The 19,841-nt window shown below is 36.3% G+C and overlaps 1 protein-coding gene across 7 annotated transcripts in view; it reads left to right on the top strand.

Annotated features, from left to right (window-relative positions):
• LOC117326091 (trafficking protein particle complex subunit 13-like) overlaps positions 1-19,841 on the top strand; it is a 151,421-nt gene extending 131,580 nt beyond the window's left edge. For 3 of the 7 annotated variants that reach the window (XM_033882703.1, XM_033882701.1, XM_033882706.1), the window contains exons 6-12: positions 376-420; positions 3,432-3,452; positions 6,672-6,802; positions 9,485-9,686; positions 10,224-10,324; positions 14,719-14,872; positions 18,273-19,841. In XM_033882703.1, the coding sequence (XP_033738594.1) occupies positions 376-420; positions 3,432-3,452; positions 6,672-6,802; positions 9,485-9,686; positions 10,224-10,324; positions 14,719-14,872; positions 18,273-18,371 (753 nt within the window). In that variant the 3' untranslated portion in view covers positions 18,372-19,841. Of the gene's footprint in view, positions 1-375; positions 421-2,457; positions 2,467-3,431; positions 3,453-6,671; positions 6,803-9,484; positions 9,687-10,223; positions 10,325-14,718; positions 14,873-18,272 lie in introns of all 7 variants that reach the window. The other 4 variants (XM_033882705.1, XM_033882702.1, XM_033882707.1 and 1 more) reach the window with 2 other exon arrangements.

Here is a 19,841-nt window from a genome sequence, read left to right on the forward strand (position 1 = left end):
TTGAATTTTTATTCTTTAAATGAATTTGTCTGTAGAAAAGTCAAGTTGTCTTTGAGAACAAGCAACAAGGATGAAATGGTGATTGTTCAAAGACTGGAACAGCAAATAAGCTTCTACAGTCATTTTTTCAAGTACATGTACATGTACTTTGTGCAAATCCTATCAAAAAAACTTCTTAGTTTACTTTAATCCATTAATATTGGTATGATTTCACAAAAATGTAGAGTGCCTTATTTACACAGACAATAAAGGCCCTTAAAAGGCTTTGACTTTCATAGCAAAATTCATGTACACATACACCTTGTGTTTATAAAAAAAATATATTTTAAAATTCATTGTAAAAAATGTATCAATCTTTTATGCTATCATGTTTAGGTGCTGAAACCACTAGATGTGAAAACCAAGTTTTACAATGCAGAGGTGAGCAGTAGAATATTTCAGCAAGATATCTTTTATTTAATTCTCTTTGCCTTGATTTATTTATGAAATTTTAATCATTTTGTTCTGAGGCCTGTATATATTCAAACCCAGGCCTCATATTCAGAAAATAATCCTCAAACCAAGATAAAGATAACATTTAAGTCTGTTTTAATCGGTCCCACCTCAAACATGAAAAGGACCACTAGACAATAGTGAGATTAGAACATTAATATCATTATTTAGTTTTAATTGTTTTATTTTATATATAATATATATATGAGCAATATTACATATTTTCCCATTGTTTAACCAGTTAAATGTATTTATTTGTTTAGTTTTTTGTCTTTTTATAGAAAACTAAAAATCATCCCCATGAAACTAAACCTTCTCCTGATCTTATAGTTTGAGTATCAAAACTTAAATGTACTAACAATTGTTCCTTACATAATTTCTATATAATTTATATCCTTCTATATATAATAACTATCCCTGAACGATAATTATTAATTAATTTTAAATAATTAAAATATCATTTACATAATTGTAAATGTTATTATTCATGAATAAATGCATGGTTTGAAAATAAAAAAACTTATTCATCAAGTTATACAGAGATTGAACAGTATTGTATTGCATTTATGGCAGTTTGAATGCCATTTCATGTGTATAGTGATTTAGAGAGAGCATGTAATTTTTTTAGTAAGGTAGTAATCTAGTTTTCCTGTACTACTTTATAAATATATCTATTATTTGTATAAATAAACTTGAAATCTATGTCCCATCTGTTGTTCCGTTTGTGGTCAGTAGAACTTGTATATCGACTTGCTTCATTGCTTAAAACTAGTGAATATATTTAGATAAAATGATATTGATAAAGTGCAGATTCTACAGACACTCCATGCATTATTTTTTTATTTCATGATGTCCAGGGCATATTATATCTTTTATTATCATGAGAACCTCTTTGTAGTCTTAAATTTAATCTGGTCTCCTGCCGCTTTTATTGTTCTGTTACCAGAGTTAAAGCCCTTTGTTCTCAATAAACAAAGTTATAGCCCTTTATTCTCCTTAGACAGAGTTATAGCCCTTTATTCTCGTGAAACAGAGTTATAGCCCTTTATTCTCGTGAAACAGAGTTATAGCCCTTTATTCTCCTTAAACAGTGCTATAGCCCTTTATTCTCCTGAAACAGAGTTATAGCCCTTTATTCTCCTAAACAGAGTTATAGCCCATTGTTCTCTGTAAATAGAGTTATAGCCCTTTGCTCTCCTGAAACAGAGTTATAGCCCTTTATTCTCCTTAGACTGAGTAATAGCCCTTTATTCTCCTTCAACAGAGCTATAGCCCTTTATTCTCCTGAAACAGAGTTATAGCCCTTTTTTCTCCTTAAACAGAGTTATAGCCCTTTATTCTCCTTAAACAGAGCTATTGCCCTTTATTCTCCTTAAACAAAGATATAGTCCGCTGTTCTCCTTAAACAGAGTTATAGCCCATTGTTCTCTGTAAATAGAGTTATAGCCCTTTGCTCTGCAAGCACAAATTGATAGCCCTTTATTTTGTATAAATAGAATTTTCGTCCTTTATTTTCAATAAATTGTAATAGCCCTTTGTTCTCTAAAAACAGAGTTATAGCCCTTTGTTCTGTAAACACAAAACTATAGCCCTTTGATCTCAAACAGTTGTAGCATTTTGTATGTTTTGATATCGATGTTTGTTTGAAGATGGAGAATACAAGATTGCCTGCTATATACTTTGTATTGTATATGCTATTAATTTATAAAATGGTTTGAGTTTGAAATTAAAAACTTATAGCTTGCAATATATACAATTCATTATGTCAGATGCTTTGATGGTATATATGTCAGCTGTTTTTGTCTGTTGAGTGATGTTGGCAAAAAATTTAATCATCTGTTCTATGCTGTGTATTTATCTGTACAGTGATGTTTTGCAGCTGAATTTAATTATATTTTCCTTGTGAATTAACCAAATATTTTTTTTTTAATTTCCTGATTTCATTCGAATGTTGTATTCATTCAGGATTATGTCGTAAGTGTTTCAGTCCTAACCCTGTGTTATTTCTTGTTTTGCTTTGTTTGTGTTGACTTTACTTAATGCTTGGTCGCAGAGGAAATTGATTTTTGATACCTGTAGATCACATTGCATGCATTTCATTTCATTTTCAGATTAAGCTTACATAGTGCTTTCAGTATTCATTTTTTCCGGTGTCAATTTTTTTTTTTTTTTTTTTAAGTGATCTCCTACAGAAATATTTTTCATTAATTGGAAAACATATAGAAATTGTATATCTGATTTCCACAGAGATATTTTTTCATTACACTCCTAGTTAAAGTACAGTAGAGTGCACTTACAATGTAGGTTTTTCGTCCTCGTATTCTAGAAAAATGATTTTGTTTTTAGGTCAACTAATAATTGGAGTTCTCTATGCCTATGGCCTTCACATACATGTTCCAGTCGTTAAAAAATCACTTAAAGATGTAATGTAGGTTTTCTTGCAAGATTTTTTTTCAGATTCTTTATCTTATTCTGGCCAGCTGATCTGTTTCAAACATATTACGCATTATTTATCAGGCTTTAAACATTTATCAAACTGCACAGAGAATAATTTTAATAACCAATTTGAAGAAAATCATACTCAAAGTGCATATATTTATAAAAAAAAAAAAAAAAGATTATCGAAGAAAAAGGGTAATATACTGCTACATTAATGGAAAATCAAGCTGAAATTACTAGATGCAAGACCATGTTGGAATACAGTTATTGTCTCTCATCATTTTGCAGAAATTGTGAAGTTGTTTATAAATATAAGTTTCAGTTAGGTTTAGTTGGTTTATGGCCTACATGACACAGCCTATAGCTAAATTTCATATTACTGACTACAGTTAGAGTTCTGTCTACAAGAATTCATTTCAAGAATATAATGAACTTAATTGAGACATGAACAAAAAATAATTAGGTTCCAATGCTTGTAAATAATCTTCATTGTTTATAAGGACCTGTGGAGTTTTGAAGATGTAAGTAAATTGAATTTATGAATCTTGCAGTATCACACAATGTTACATAAAGAAAAAAAATCTTCCTTAAATTACTCCATCCACTACCCAGCAGTGTCACCATTCATACCAACTTGTCCTGGATTATCTCCCCTGGTCTCCATCATGAAATATTGCACTTTGTTCCCTACAGGTTTCAACAATGAAAATTTGATATTGAATATTCAGCAGAATTTTCTTTGGTGAAACCAGACCCCACAGTCCTGTCAGCCTTTATATACAGTAAAACTCGGATAAGTCGAAGTCAACGGGACCAAACAAAATATTCGACTTATCCGATGGTTCGACTTATCCGTGTTTGTATACGGAGACAAAATACCCGACTATCATCGGTTGTATGCAGAACAAGTGCTTGCATGATAACAAAGTCGAAAATAAGCAATAAATAATAACAAAGAAATTGATTAATTGTACATGATAACAATTATTCCTTTATCTAATAAACAATATTGTGCACAGTTACAGATAAAAACAAACTTCATGCGTAAAATAGTCTTTGACATAGACACGATTTACACACGGGAGTCGTAAATGGCAGCTTAATATTCTATGAAACGTTACATACATTATAAGAATATAAATGTACATGTATATATTGTACTCATATTATTTATCTTAAAATCCGTTTATATTGTTCTCCAATTTAACAATATTAAACAATAAACAGTCCGGGAAAATTGATCGACCGTACGCGTGCTGATTTTGTATCAAAGGTGAAGGCCGCGGTCAGTGTTTATCGGCTACATAATCATGCATTGCCACAATCTTTTGAACAGAGTAAAAACATCCCGCATATCATTGTTACTATTTCATCGTCGTATTCAGAATTTAGGCATATATAAATAAATCAATGACAGACAGGTATTTTTTCTTTGCATTTTTCGATGGAAGATATGTAATTTATCGTTTACTTTTTCCTTATTTTTTTCGGCGGCCGTGTGCATCAAAACAGTAAACAGAACACATATTGGTTTGTAGACGAAAACGTGCACATTTTATTCATAGTTATGTATACCTGAATGTTTTACTTCACCTGAGCACCTGTATAAACAATGGGATGATGCGTAACCGACAGCCGGAAACTAACAATAGGCTCTGGTAACACCGTTACGGCTGATCGGTCACACTCGGTCAATCAGGCGAGGCCAGCAAATTTTACCCGAGACAGCATGACGCCTCGATGTTCGACACAAAAATGGAAATTTTGGTATAGTTTAGAAGGGAGGGACCACAAAATATATTCGACACAACCGCAGTATTCGATTCAACAGTGTTCGAGTCATCCGTGCTTAATTTACTAAGATAAAGAAGGGAAAAAATCGGGACCGAACGAAACGTTCGACTCATCCGATGTATTCGATTCAACCGTGTTCGACACAAGTGAGTTTTACTGTATATTAAAACAAAAATGAGATCATGAATAAACTGTTTTGAATTGTTTTTTAAATTGTTACACATAACAAATTCTGAATAAAAGTCACAAGAATATATAAACTCATTAATCACACAAGATATTTAAATAATGCAAAATTTGAGATGCCACAGTGGGCTCTGTAGGACAAGAGGATTATAACTCTAATTATGAAAGTTAAACATTTAATTATGTTTTTGTTGAGTTTCTTTAAGCTTAATTTTGTGAAATTCAATCTTAGTAGAAAGTTTGAAGGACTTAATTGTTTAAAGTTAATGAAATAGGAATTGATCCTGAAGACAAATACATTTCATAAAGGTCACAGAGGAAATAAAATTTATTGTTGGCTCATAGCCCCTGGAGTATCTAGGATGAGTAAAGTTAGTGTATAACATCCTCAGGAAGGAAAAAAATATCTACAACTTTATTCCATTGCCGTTTTTAACCACAAATAAACCCCCTTCTTCATTTTTGCAGAATCATTGATTTTAAAATAGCTAAATAGTGGTTTCCAAATAAACCTGCTCCCAAACTTAAATACTAAACTTTTTTACACTAAGGGAAGGGGATTATTTATTTGGGGATAAATACGATATTTTGCAAATAGAAAAAGTCATGGAGTAATTCGACATGAGAATTAAAATCTAAGATGACTTTAATTTCCAAAATGTGTAATGGATATTTATTTATTATAATGATTACAAAATATGCAAGTCAGCAATCAAGATGGTGAAAAACCAGCCTAATTTCCCGTCATAGGCCTGCCCTGTGGCCCTTCTCAATGAAGATGGTGGAAAATCAGCCTAATTAAATCCTATCATAGGCCTGCCCTTGTGGCCCTTCTCACGCCGAGTCCCTATTCTGCACGCTTCAGTTCCTAGTATATTTATATATATATATATACACTGTACTCCATAAATGAAGGAAACCTAAATTTTATACATATTCAGTATACTGTAAAGTTGTTTAATTTTGCGGGGCTGATATTTCATGATTGTCCAAGTTAGACCTACTATACGGTTATTAAAATTTCAGACAAACATATGCCTTGTAAACATTGTGCAGTATTTTCACACTGTATTCAATGACCACAAATATAGTGAATAATAAATTCACCACCAAAATTAACAACTATACAGTATATTTAATAAAGGAAGCTTTCATTTACAAATTTAATCATTTGAATTATATAGTACTTATGTATGTGGGGTGTTTTATTAAATCAAAAGTCAACTGTTGGCAGAAATACTTAACGGTATTTAGATTTGAGTCTTGAAAGGGAGGTTTATTAAAACCATTGTAAAGATATTTTTGAGAATCATTATCTTTTAAAATATGTAAGAAAATAATAACATGTTAAATTGTTTTCTTGATGTCATTCAGGGTATTTTGATTTCCAAAAAACATAAATATAAGTTTGAAGTACAATACTAAATGTTTATCTTGCATACTTCATAAATGTGAAAAATTTTGAGGATTTTTTTTGAGCTGTACTCATGCTATAGCCACTTCACTGATTATTCTAACAACTATTATTTTGTTGCAAATATTGTAAAATATGAATTTGAATTATTGAAATATTGATTTTTTTAAATAGTTAATTATTTATGATATTGTAGTGTACATAACCACAATGGTAATTGTGATAAAATACATATTTATAAACATATATCTATATTTAACTCTGGGGGGTTTCCAAAAATGTTATTTTTAGAATTATGTTATTTATAGAATTATTGAATCAAGCTGATCATGCCTTGTTTTTACAGTCTGATGAAGTGTACCTGGAGGCTCAGATTCAGAATATTACCCCTCAGCCTATTTACATGGAACATGTAAGTCTTGATCCATCCACACAGTACAGTGCCGACGAACTCAACAATCTTGACGGCAAGGAGTGGTAAGTCGAACAATATATCATATGTTTATAAACTTCATCTAAAAATTTTGTATGTGTTATGAAAAATTAGTCTCATATTTTCATGGAAAAAATTGGTGCAATTTTGTCGGTTAAAATAAAATCGATTTTGTTAACTTACCCAAAGTCATATTTATTAATTCAGTTGCTAAATATTTGAATTACCAAAAATACTATATTTAAATCCACAAATAAGCCCCTCCCCACATAGCACCATTATTCATTTTGGCAGAATCATAAATTTTTTCAATAAGGTTCACAAAAGTTAATAAGCACTCCCTATAGTTTATTACTAAACATTTACTATGGGGGATGGGAGCCTTAATGAATTTGATGATTATATAGTGAACTGAATGGTAATATAGTCAGTAGTTGATGTTTATAAAAGTTGTCTCCCTTATACGATTGCACCTTTCACATAGTCATCAATTCATGTGTACCTTTCTTGTTAGGTCATCTGACCCGAAGGGTCAGGATGACCTATAGTCATCATGCTTCGTCCGTCGTCGTGCGCCGTGCGCCGTCCGCCGTGCGCCGTGCGTTGTGCGCCGTCCGCCGTCCGCCGTGCGTAAACTTTTCACATTTCAAACTTCTTCTCAAGTTCCATCAGTGGGATTGAGTTGAAACTTGCCTGAAATGATGCTGGGATGGTCCTGACCAAGTGTTGTTATTTTTCGGGTCAGTCTGAAATCCAAGATGGCCGCCACAGCCGCCATTTTGAAAACACATTTGAAACTTCTTCTCAAGTTCCACTGGTGAGATTGAGCTGAAACTTGCCTGAAATGATCCTGGGATGGTCCTGAGGAAGTGTTGTTATTTTTCAGGTCGGTCAGATATTCAAGATGGCCGCCATGGCAACCATCTTGAAAAACACATTTTAAACTTCTTCTCCAGTTCCACTGGTGAGATTGAGCTGAAACTTGCCTGAAATGATCCTGGGATGGTCCTGAGGAAGTGTTGTTATTTTTCAGGTCGGTCAGAAATCCAAGATGGCCGCCATGGCAACCATCTTGAAAAACACATTTTAAACTTCCGCTCCAGTTCCACTGGTGCCATTGAGCTGGAAATTGGTGAGGATGTTAAAGAAGGAGAGCCAACAAAGTGTTGTTATTTTTTGGCCCCGTAAAAACTTTGACATGGCAGCCATGGCGGCCATTTTGAAAAGTGATTGCGCAATCATGGTTCTTCTAAACAACACCTATTTAAAACTTCTTCTCAAATTCCATCAGTGGGATTGAGCTGCAACTTGCCTGAAATGATGCTGGGATGGTCCTGACCAAGTGTTGTTATTTTTCGGGTCGGTCAGAAATCCAAGATGGCCGCCATAGCAACCATCTTGAAAAACACATTTTAAACTTCTTCTCCAGTTCCACTGGTGCCATTGAGCTGGAAATTGGTGAGGATGTTAAGGAAGGAGAGCCAACAAAGTGTTGTTATTTTTCGACCCCGTAAAAACTTTGACATGGCAGCCATGGCGGCCATTTTGAAAAGTGATTGCGCAATCATGGTTCTTCTAAACAACACCTATTTAAAACTTCTTCTCAAATTCCATCAGTGGGATTGAGCTGCAACTTGCCTGAAATGATGCTGGGATGGTCCTGACCAAGTGTTGTTAATTTTCGGGTCGGTCAGAAATCCAAGATGGCCGCCATGGCAACCATCTTGAAAAACACATTTTAAAATTCTTCTCCAGTTCCACTGGTGCCATTGAGCTGGAAATTGGTGAGGATGTTAAGGAAGGAAAGCCAACAAAGTGTTGTTATTTTTCGACCCCGTAAAAACTTTGACATGGCAGCCATGGCGGCCATTTTGTAAAGTGATTGCGCAATCATGGTTCTTCTAAACAACACCTATTTAAAACTTCTTCTCAAATTCCATCAGTGGGATTGAACTGCAACCTGCCTGAAATGATGCTGGGATGGTCCTGACCAAGTGTTGTTATTTTTCGGGTCAGTCTGAAATCCAAGATGGCCGCCACAGCCGCCATTTTGAAAACACATTTGAAACTTCTTCTCAAGTTCCACTGGTGAGATTGAGCTGAAACTTGCCTGAAATGATCCTGGGATGGTCCTGAGGAAGTGTTGTTATTTTTCAGGTCAGCCAACAAAGTGTTGTTATTTTTCGGCTTCGTAAAAACTTTGACATGGCAGCCACAGCGACCATTTTGTAACATGATTGCGCAATCATGGTTCTTCCTTAACAACACCTATTTAAAACTTCTTCTCAAATTCCACCTGTGGGATTCAGCTCTAACTTACCAGAAATGATCCTGAGTCTTGATCAAGTGTTGTTGTTATTTTTTCGGTTTGATCCAAATTCCAAGATGGCCATCATGGCCCACAGTGCCACTATACCTGCTACAGAGAACGCATACTACAATAGTATAAGGGTCTTTAATTTAGAGTCAGATGACCGTTAAGGCCCTTGGGCCTCTTGTTTACATATACCAGTCAGCTGTGTCATTGTCATCATTTCTTGTGAACATTTCAAACTTCCAAATGTTTCATCAGATTATCTTAAAATATTTCAATTAATATTCTTAAGAAGTATTTTGAAATTTAATTTTTGAGAACCATTCTAAAATAGATATTCATTGGTGTCGGAACAGAAGGAAGGAAGAAATTCCCTAATGTTTAATGTTGTTATTTTTGTATGTGATTCTAGCCCTGATCTAGTGTTTGGAAAGGTAAACTATCTCAATCCAATGGATACGCGACAATACCTGTACTGTCTCTCACCGAAACAGGACGGAACACGAGACAGCAAGATCCTCAAGGGTGTCACAAATATCGGCAAACTAGACATTGTCTGGAAAACCAATATGGGAGAAAGGGGTCGTCTCCAAACCAGTCAGCTACAGAGAGTTGTAAGTCATGGAGTCTAACAGATAGGTTTAGGGAGCATCTCAAAACCAGATCAAGTATGCATTGTGTCCTAGCTGTTTTGAAACAGAAGAATTTCTTTACATATAAAGGATGTGAATGTGTATTTAAATCATGCACATATATCTAAAAACAAAAAAGACAATTACTTATTCAGAAATGCTGCAATCATTTTGTCAGTAGAAATTATTCATCAGATAGACATTCTGATGACATATATATTTTGAGATGTCCATATGCAGGCTAAACCAGGTGCCATTGAAACTCTAGTTAGCCCCTTTAAATCCTGCATTATGAAATTAATGAATGATTTTCATGTGTTGTAAAATACTTAAAATGGCTAACTCATTCTAACATACTGCGTTATATAAGTCCATATATAATTTAATGTTTCAAAGTACTTTTCAACCTAAGTTGAAAACTTTATATGAAATATCAAAAGATAAAAATTTAGATTCAATTTGCATGATTTTGTTGTCATATGCCTGATGCTATAGACATTATGTTATGTATATCTCTAGGCCCCAGGCTACGGAGATATCCGGGTGACAGTGGAGTCAGTGCCGGATACCGTACAACTTGAGGTTACATTTAATGTCGTTTGTCGAATTACCAATTGCTGGTGAGTAAACACACGAACTGTCAAGAATCAAATGTAGATTAAAATAATAATGATCTTTATAGCATCTGTACTTTTTCTTATCAATCTGAGATACCTTCTTTTAATTCCACATGTAGATCTTGTGAACATTACTTATTTCAAAATTTTTCAATGAACAGAACAGGCTTATTCGGCCTTTTCCTCAGTGATAGAAATTGTTAAATTTTTTTTTACAAAAATTGAACTAAAAAAAAATTTTGTTTAACGACTAAAAAGGAAATAAAAATAATTTTTTTTTAATGACAAAAAAGGAAATAATTTTTATAAAATGTTTTTAATAATCATTTTATGGAGAGAGATGTTTGATGGTGTGCTGTTCAAATGACCCTATGTCCTTATTCTGTCATTCTGTCATACCTTGAATGTCCCTTCTTCTGTCGTATGTCTGTGAACAATACCTTGAATGTCCCTTCTTCTGTCGTATGTCTGTGAACAAACCTTGTTATCATTATTTCTCGACAAGAACTGGAGGAATATTTCTCTAACTTTACATCATACTCCTCCTCAGGTCCCTAGTTGTACTCAATCAGTTTTGAGTCTGACAGGAAAAACAAAATGGCCGATTATAAGCCAGCCATCTTGGATTTTAACAGTTTGTTATTATTTCTTGAAAAGTCCTGGAAGGATATTTGAATTTCTCAAACTTCAGTTAATGTTCCTCTTTGTTTCTTGTTATGCCTGTTCAGTTATAAGTATGATAGGGAAAACAAAATGGCCAATTATAAGGCAGCCATCTTGGATTTTGACAGTTGAAGAATGTTATTGCTATTTCCCGGAAAGTTCTTTCGAGATCTCTTTCTTAGATTTCATATGTTGGTACTGTAGGTCCATATATCCTCCATGCTTTACGATGTGTTGACACATTGGTCTTGGCATTTATCTCAAATCTCCCAGTTACTTTCAAAGCTGGAAAATCAGTTTAAGAAATTAAATTAACCTAACTTCACAACAACTATGAAAGTGTTTAAAACATGTACACCATGTGGGTATCGGGCCGTAATTTAGTTTATGTGACTTGTGTTTGGTGAAATCAGTATTGATCGAAGGATATCTTCAATTACTATTGATTTGTAATGTTTCAGTCACGGTAGCCATTTATCTATGTTGCGGTAATTCAATCTGTGTAAACGGAACATACTTTATGTGTCTTGTATGGCCACACTAAAGCTCTGTCATCGAAGCCCACATGTACTGTGGGCCGCGTAAATGAAAAACTACCGTGGTAATCAAACTGGATGCACGTTGGAAGTTATTTGGGTGTGCACACCTGGTCGAACAACTGAGTAATGTCACCAGGGACATTAACTCGTTTTGTCTGGCAGATCACCACACATTCATCAGGATTAAAGTTAATTTAAACTGATTTATGAATTATCTGGGTTTTCTCAAAAGGGGAAAAAATTATTGCAGCGATGTTTTTTCGTGCTATGTGTGCTTTTGGATAATTTGCAGTTGTCTTTGCCTCGGCCAAGTCATATGTCATTTCAATCATGAAAATTTCTGAAACCTTAGGGCTGTTTGCCATAATTAGTGAATTGTTTGCACAATTTTTTGGATATGGATCTCGGGCTTATAGGCCACTAGGTAAACACCCTACAGAATAATCGAGTTAAAGAGAATTAAATATTCCCAACAGTAGGAAATGGCTGTTATTTTATGAGGGGGACAATCGTCTTAAAGCATTCTAACCTAAAAATGTTTATATGCAGGCTTTTTGATTCTAATTTGCATCAAATTTCTTATCTACAAAATCACAAAAAAACTTATCAATATTTGTTGAATACAACATGTACCATTCTTGTTTACATATACCTGTCAGCTGTGTCATTGTCATCAGTTCTTGTGAAAATTTCAAATGTCCAAATACATCATCAAATTGTCTTAAAATATTTCAATTAATATTGTTAAGAATTATTTTGAAATTTGATTTTGAGGGCCTTTCTAAAATGGATATTCATGAGTGTCAGAACAGAAGGAAGGAATTTCTTATCCACAAAAAAAAAAAACCCAAAAAACTGTGATCATTCTTTTTAGGTCATCTGACCCGAAGGGTCAGGATGACCTATAGTCATCATGCTTCGTCCATCGTCGTGCGCCGTGCGCCGTGCGTTGTGCGTCGTGCGCCGTGCGCCGTGCGCCGTGCGTAAACTTTTCACATTTCAATCTTCTTCTCAAGTTCCACCAGTGGGATTAAGCTGAAACTTGCCTGAAATGATCCTGAGATGGTCCTGACCAAGTGTTGTTATTTTTCGGGTCAGTCCGAAATCCAAGATGGCCGCCATAGCCGCCATTTTGAAAACACATTTTAAACTTCTTCTCAAGTTCCACCAGTGCTGTTGGGCTGAAACTTGCCAGAAATGATCCTGAGATGATCCCGACCAAGTGTTGTTATTTTTCGGGTCGGTCCAAAATCCAAGATGGCCGCCATAGCCGCCATCTTGAAAAACACATTTTAAACTTCTTCTCAAGTTCCACCAGTGCTTTTGAGCTGAAACTTGCCTGAAATGATCCTGAGATGATCCCGACCAAGTGTTGTTATTTTTCGGGTCGGTCCGAAATCCAAGATGGCCGCCATAGCCGCCATCTTGAAAAACACATTTTAAACTTCTTCTCAAGTTCCACCAGTGCTATTGAGCTGAAACTTGCCTGAAATGATCCTGATATGATCCCGACCAAGTGTTGTTATTTTTTGGGTCGGTCCGAAATCCAAGATGGCCGCCATAGCCGCCATCTTGAAAAACACATTTTAAACTTCTTCTCAAGTTCCACCAGTGCTATTGAGCTGAAACTGGCCTGAAATGATCCTGATATGATCCCGACCAAGTGTTGTTATTTTTCGGGTCAGTCCGAAATCCAAGATGGCCGCCATAGCCGCCATCTTGAAAAACTTATTTTAAACTTCTTCTCAAGTTCCACCAGTGCTGTTGGGCTGAAACTTGCCAGAAATGATCCTGAGATGATCCCGACCAGGTGTTGTTATTTTTCGGGTCGGTCCTAAATCCAAGATGGCCGCAATAGCCGCCATCTTGAAAAACACATTTTAAACTTCTTCTCAAGTTCCACCAGTGCTATTGAGCTGAAACTTGCCTGAAATGATCCTGATATGATCCCGACCAAGTGTTGTTATTTTTCGGGTCGGTCCGAAATCCAAGATGGCCGCCATAGCTGCCATTTCGAAAACACATTTTAAACTTCTTCTCAGGTTTCAACAGTGCTATTGAGCTGAAACTTGCCTGAAATGATCCTGATATGATCGTGACCAAGTGTTGTTATTTTTCGGGTCGGTCCGAAATCCAAGATGGCCGCCATAGCCGCCATCTTGAAAAACACATTTTAAACTTCTTCTCAAGTTCCAGCAGTGCTATTGAGCTGAAACTTGCCTGAAATGATCCTGATATGATGCCGACCAAGTGTTGTTATTTTTCGGGTCGGTCTGAAATCCAAGATGGCCCCCATAGCCGCCATTTTGAAAACACATTTTAAACTTCTTCTCTGGCTCCACCAGTGCTATAGAGCTGAAACTTGCCTGAAATGATCCTGATATGATCCCGACCAAGTGATGTTATTTTTCGGGTCGGTCCGAAATCCAAGATGGCCACCATAACCACCATCTTCAAAAACACATTTTAAACTTCTTCTCAAATTCCACCAGTGCTGTTGGGCTGAAACTTGCCTGAAATGTTCCTGAGATGATCCCGACCAAGTGTTGTTATTTTTTAGATTGGTCTGAAATGCAAGATGGCCGCCATATCCGCCATCTTAAAAAACACATTTTAAACTTCTTCTCCAGTTCCACTGGTGCCATTGAGCTCGAAATTGGTGAGGATGTTAAGGAAGGAGTGCCAACAAAGTGTTGTTATTTTTTCGGCCATGTAAAAACTTTGGCATGGCAGCAATGACGGCCATTTTGTAACATGATTGCGCAATCATGGTTTTCCTGAACAACACCTATTTCAAACTTCTTCTCAAATTCCACCGGTGGGATTCAGCTCTAACTTACCAGAAATGATCCTTAGATGGTCCAGACCAAGTGTTATTATTTATTGGGTCGGTCAGATATCCAAGATGGACACCATGGCCAACAGTGCCACTATATACTTGCTACAGAGAATGCATACTACAATAATATAAGGGTTTTAATTTAGAGTCAGATGACCGTTAAGGCCCCTGGGCCTCTTGTTTAAATATAAAATGTTTTAGAGAATTTAAGAATTCAAGACCCTCAGCAGGTTGTGATGCATTGTATATGGATGTGATTTGTAGGAGAAAATCATTGGAGACAAAAATTAACTTGATTTTTAATACAAGTACATTACATGCCCATATAGCAAATTAGATTATCTCCCTTGTTACAGTGAGAGGACTATGGACTTGACCTTAGTACTACAAAACAACTCGTCGGCTGGCTTGGTCTGGTGTGGAATTTCAGGTCGACAACTTGGCAAACTTCCTCAGAATGAACACATGGACCTGACTCTCACACTGATAGCCACTATTCCAGGTCTCCAGGTAATACCCCAAAACTATTGTGAATTTACAATACATATTACCATATTTATCTGCAAAAAGCCCTGCCCTCAAATAAGCCCCTTCTCTATTTTTGCAGAATCAATTAATCAATTTTATAATAGTAATTGAAAAGTGGTTCAGAAATACGCCCTTCCCAAACCCAAACTTTAATGCTTAACTTTTACACTAAGCGAGGGGGCTTATTAGGTCATCTGACCCGAAGGGTCAGGATGACCTATAGTCATCATGTTTCGTCCGTCGTCGTGCGCCGTCCGCCGTTCGCCGTCCGCCGTGCGTAAACTTTTCACATTTCAAACTTCTTCTCAAGTTCCACCAGTGGGATTGAGCTGAAACTTGCCTGAAATGATGCTGGGATGGTCCCGACCAAGTGTTGTTATTTTTCGGGTCGGTCTGAAATCCAAGATGGCCGCCACAGCCGCCATTTTGAAAACACATTTGAAACTTCTTCTCGAGTTCCACCAGTGCTATTGAGCTGAAACTTGCCTGAAATGATCCTGAGATGATCCCGACCAAGTGTTGTTATTTTTCAGGTCGGTCAGATATTCAAGATGGCCGCCATGGCAACCATCTTGAAAAACACATTTTAAACTTCTTCTCCAGTTCCACTGGTGCCATTGAGTTGGAAATTGTTTAGGATGTTAAGGAGGGAGAGCCAACAAAGTGTTTTTATTTTTCGGCCTCGTAAAAACTTTGACATGGCAGCCAGGTCGGCCATTTTGTAACATGATTGCGCAATCACGGTTCTTCTGAACAACACCTATTTGAAACTTCTTCTCAAATTCCAATAGTGGGATTCAGTTCTTACTTACCAAAAATGATCCTGAGATGGTCCTGACCAAGTGTTGTTATTTTTCAGGTCATTCAGAAATCCAAGATGGCCGCCATGGCAACCATCTTGAAAAACACATTTTAAACTTCTTCTCCAGTTCCACTGGTGCGATTGAGCTGGAAGTTGGTGAGGATGTTAAGGAGGGAGAGTCAATAAAGTGTTGTTATTTTTCGGCTTCGTAAAAACTTTGACATGGCAGCCACGGCAGCCATTTTGTAACATGATTGCGCAATCATGGTTCTTCTGAACAACACATATTTCAAACTTCTTCTCGAATACCATCAGTGGGATTCAGCTCTAACTTACCAGAAATGATCCTGAGATGGTCCTGACCAAGTGTTGCTATTTTTCAGGTCGGTCAGAAATTTCAAGATGGCCGCCATGGCAGCCATCTTGAAAAACACATTTTAAACTTCTTCTCCAGTTCCACTGGTGCCATTGAACTGGAAATTGGTGAGGATGTTAAGGAAGGAGAGGCAACAAAGTGTTGTTATTTTTCGGCCCCCATAAAAACTTCAACATGGCAGCCATGGTGGCTATTTTGTAACATGATTGCACAATCATGGTTCTTCCTTAACTACACCTATTTAAAACTTCTTCTCAAATTCCACCAGTGTGATTCTGCTCTTACGTACCGGAAATGATCCTGAGATGGTCCTGGCCAAGTGTTATTTATCGGGGCAGTCAGAAATCCAAGATGGCCACCATGGCAGCCATCTTGAAAAACACATTTTAAACTTCTTCCCCAGTTCTACTGGTGCCATTGAGCTGGAAATTGGTGTGGATGTTAAGGAAGGAGAGCCAACAAAGTGTTTTTATTTTTCGGCCTCGTAAAAACTTTGACATGGCAGCCACAGTGGCCATTTTGTAACATGATTGTGCAATCATGGTTCTTCTTTAACAACACCTATTTAAAACTTCTTCTCAAAGTCCATCAGTGACTAACTTACCAGAAATGATCCTGAGATGGTCTTGACCAAGTGTTGTTATTTTTCAGGTCGGTCAGAAATCCAAGATGGCCGCCATGGCCAACAGTGCCACTTTACTCTCTACAGAGAATGCATACTACAATAGTATAAGGGTCTTTAATTTTGAGTCAGATGACCGTTAAGGCCCATGGGCCTCTTGTTTAAGAATAATTACCTGTACCAGACTTTTACACTAAGCGAGGGGGCTTATTTGAGGATAATTACCCGTACCAGATTTTTACACTAAGCGAGGGGGCTTATTTGAGGATAATTACCTGTACCAGACTTTTACAATAAGGGAGGGCTTTTTTGAAGACATAAATATTGCATCTGTTATAAGTAGATATAATAAAGCGCAGTAAAAGGCTGTAACAGAGAGTATTTGATATCAGCTTTATAGTTGTAATGCTAAAATATCTAAAGCAGGTTTTGAAAATGTTAGAAAAAATAATGTTAAGCTGTGCCTTTGTTCTTTATTCTTTTGTTATTAAATTAATCACAATACATGCACATATGTTGATGATTTTTTGAATGTTCCATAAAAAGAAGTTGTTATTATGCAGAAAATATTTTAAGACAAAATTCACACTGGTACATGGTCATGCATAAACAGATGAAGGTTCAACTGTTTTTGTATTTCATGACATGCATCTTTAGCAATAGGTATATGTTTAAGTACTTAATCATACTGGGCCACGTTAGCTGAGTGGTTAAGGTGTCCCGACACTTTATCACTAGCCCTCCACCTCTGGGTTGCAAGTTCGAAACCTATATGGGGCATTTGCCTGGTAACTGACCGCAGGCCATGGTTTTTCTCCGGGTACTCCGCCTTTCCTCCACCTCCAATACCAGGCACTTCCTTAAATGACCTTGGCTGTTAATAGGACATTAAACAAAATAAACCAAACCAAACTGCTGTAGACAGAGAAACTTATAAGACAGGAGTCAGTTTAGAAATGTTACACTGTGCTGTAGGAGTTTCATAGAGCTGAGATTACAATATTGTTTGCCTAGGCTGTTAGAGTTGTGTCCCTTCTTTCCTTAATTTTCTGTCATTTGACTTGAGAAGAATTCATTTGTTAACGGGAAATTTTTGTTGTCTGAAACGTTTTGCTTAATTCAGATATTACTTTATCGTCACACAAAAATTAACTAACAAACATAATCTTTTTGTTGACTTGTACCAACTATATTGTAGACGATAATTGGTACTGTCTCATACGACAGTGTGATGTCACAGTTTACTTTGCTACTTAATTGTCAAATTTGTTATCTCAGATAGGTGTCCCAACACTTTATCACTAGCCCTCCACCTCAGGGTTTCGAGTTTGAAACCCATGGGACAGTTGCCTTGTACTGACCGTAGGCTGGTGGGGTTTTTTTGGAGGGGGGGGGGGGGGGAGTACTCCGGCTTTTCTCCACATCCAAAACCTGGCACATCCTTAAATGACCCTGGATGTTAATCAAAATAAACCAAATCTCAGATATAATTTGGCATATGGACAAGTTCAATGATGAAATGAAAACAAGATATTTTAGAAATGTAATTATACATAATAATACACTTGTTTTATATTTTCAGACAATATCTGGGCTGAGGTTGACAGACAATTTCCTAAAGAGGACGTATGAACATGACGAACTATCACAAGTATTTGTGTACAATGATTGTAATCAGTGATATTTTCTCGTCCGCCGTCTTTGGTGTTCCACAAGGCATACATGTGACTGCAGCACTCATGATGTAGAGGGTCGACACCATATGGCATACACAAACTGACAAATACATTAATGATGACACATCAGGATTTGTCCCATATCTGTGTCCTGATTTAAGTGTGTTTAAGGAAGTTACAATTCTGGATGGACTGGACCGATAATACATCAAGCAGTTGCTTTGATCACTGTGTTCTTTCATATTAATTGCCATTTTCGCTTGTGGTATGGATCAGGTTGTATGATTCTGTTGCAGAAAGTGGACTGGGTTGAAGATCATCGGCCAGGTACTTGTAGCGAAAATGGCTAGAGCGTTCATCTAAAGTCCTGGGCTCAAATCCCAGTTAGGGTGTTGCATATTTCCTCTCCTATTTTCATTTGACACCCAACTAAACTACCCATGGAAGGCGATATAGGGTCTCATGTGTCGTTGGGGTTAAAAACTTTGTTGAAGGAGGGAAAAATGTAGTGTAACTGAACTGGGCTGCACACCGAATGGGAGGTAGCTCAAATTGTTAGACCATCCGTCTAAATTTTTGGGGTACGTAGTTAGAGCGTCCCTCTATAGTTAATAGGGGGTCTGTGGTTAAATCGCCTGTTTAAAGTTTAGGGGTCCCTAGGTTCAAGTTGTGGTCTTCGCATTACATTTTTCCTTTCCTATTACAATTCTTGTGTTATGCCTGTAGCTTGATGTCACTGCTGAATAAGAATTTAAGTTATCCATATCAATCAAAACTGTCATGTGACCTTCCTAGGAAGGCTGCAGGTCACATATGACAGGTGGTCTCTTTATACAGGTAAAAGTTACTAGTACATATATAGTAAATAACATTTGGAGCAAAAATAGGTTCACATTTGAGAGGTGGTCTCTTCATCTAGGTTACGGCAACTAGTATGCAAAATAACATCAGGAGGGGGAAATAGGTTTACATATGAGAGGGAGTCGTATAATTCAGGTGGTTGTACCAAGACAGGTTTGACCTCTGATACACATCTGTACATGTAGAAATATAATCTGAACAATGGGCCTTTAATAAAGGGTATATAGATTGCTCATCAATTCATTCATTTCAATCACTGAAATCATCGTGTGAATGTAGAAATTTTGACATTTTACTGTTGTAAACTCTATTTCTGTGAGAATGTGTAAGTTGATAATATGCTCTATATGTGTTTTGGAGAGAGAGTAAATTTAAGCAATGTGAGGAAGGTTCTGTGTAAATTTTGTTTGTATCATGAGTAGATGATATGCATACTAACTGCAGTTATTTAAGTTTTATTGTAATCATAAGTGTGAAAGACATTTATTTGATAATATGCTATAGAATGCTACAATTATATATTCTGTGTGGAAAGTTCACAGGGCTACACCTTGAGACATTTATTTAAGCTTCCAATAATCATCCTGCATTTCAAAAGTAAGTTTTTTCTTTTA

Source organism: Pecten maximus, chromosome 4 (assembly GCF_902652985.1).
Source record: "Pecten maximus chromosome 4, xPecMax1.1, whole genome shotgun sequence".
Classification (NCBI taxonomy): Eukaryota; Metazoa; Mollusca; class Bivalvia; order Pectinida; family Pectinidae; genus Pecten; species Pecten maximus.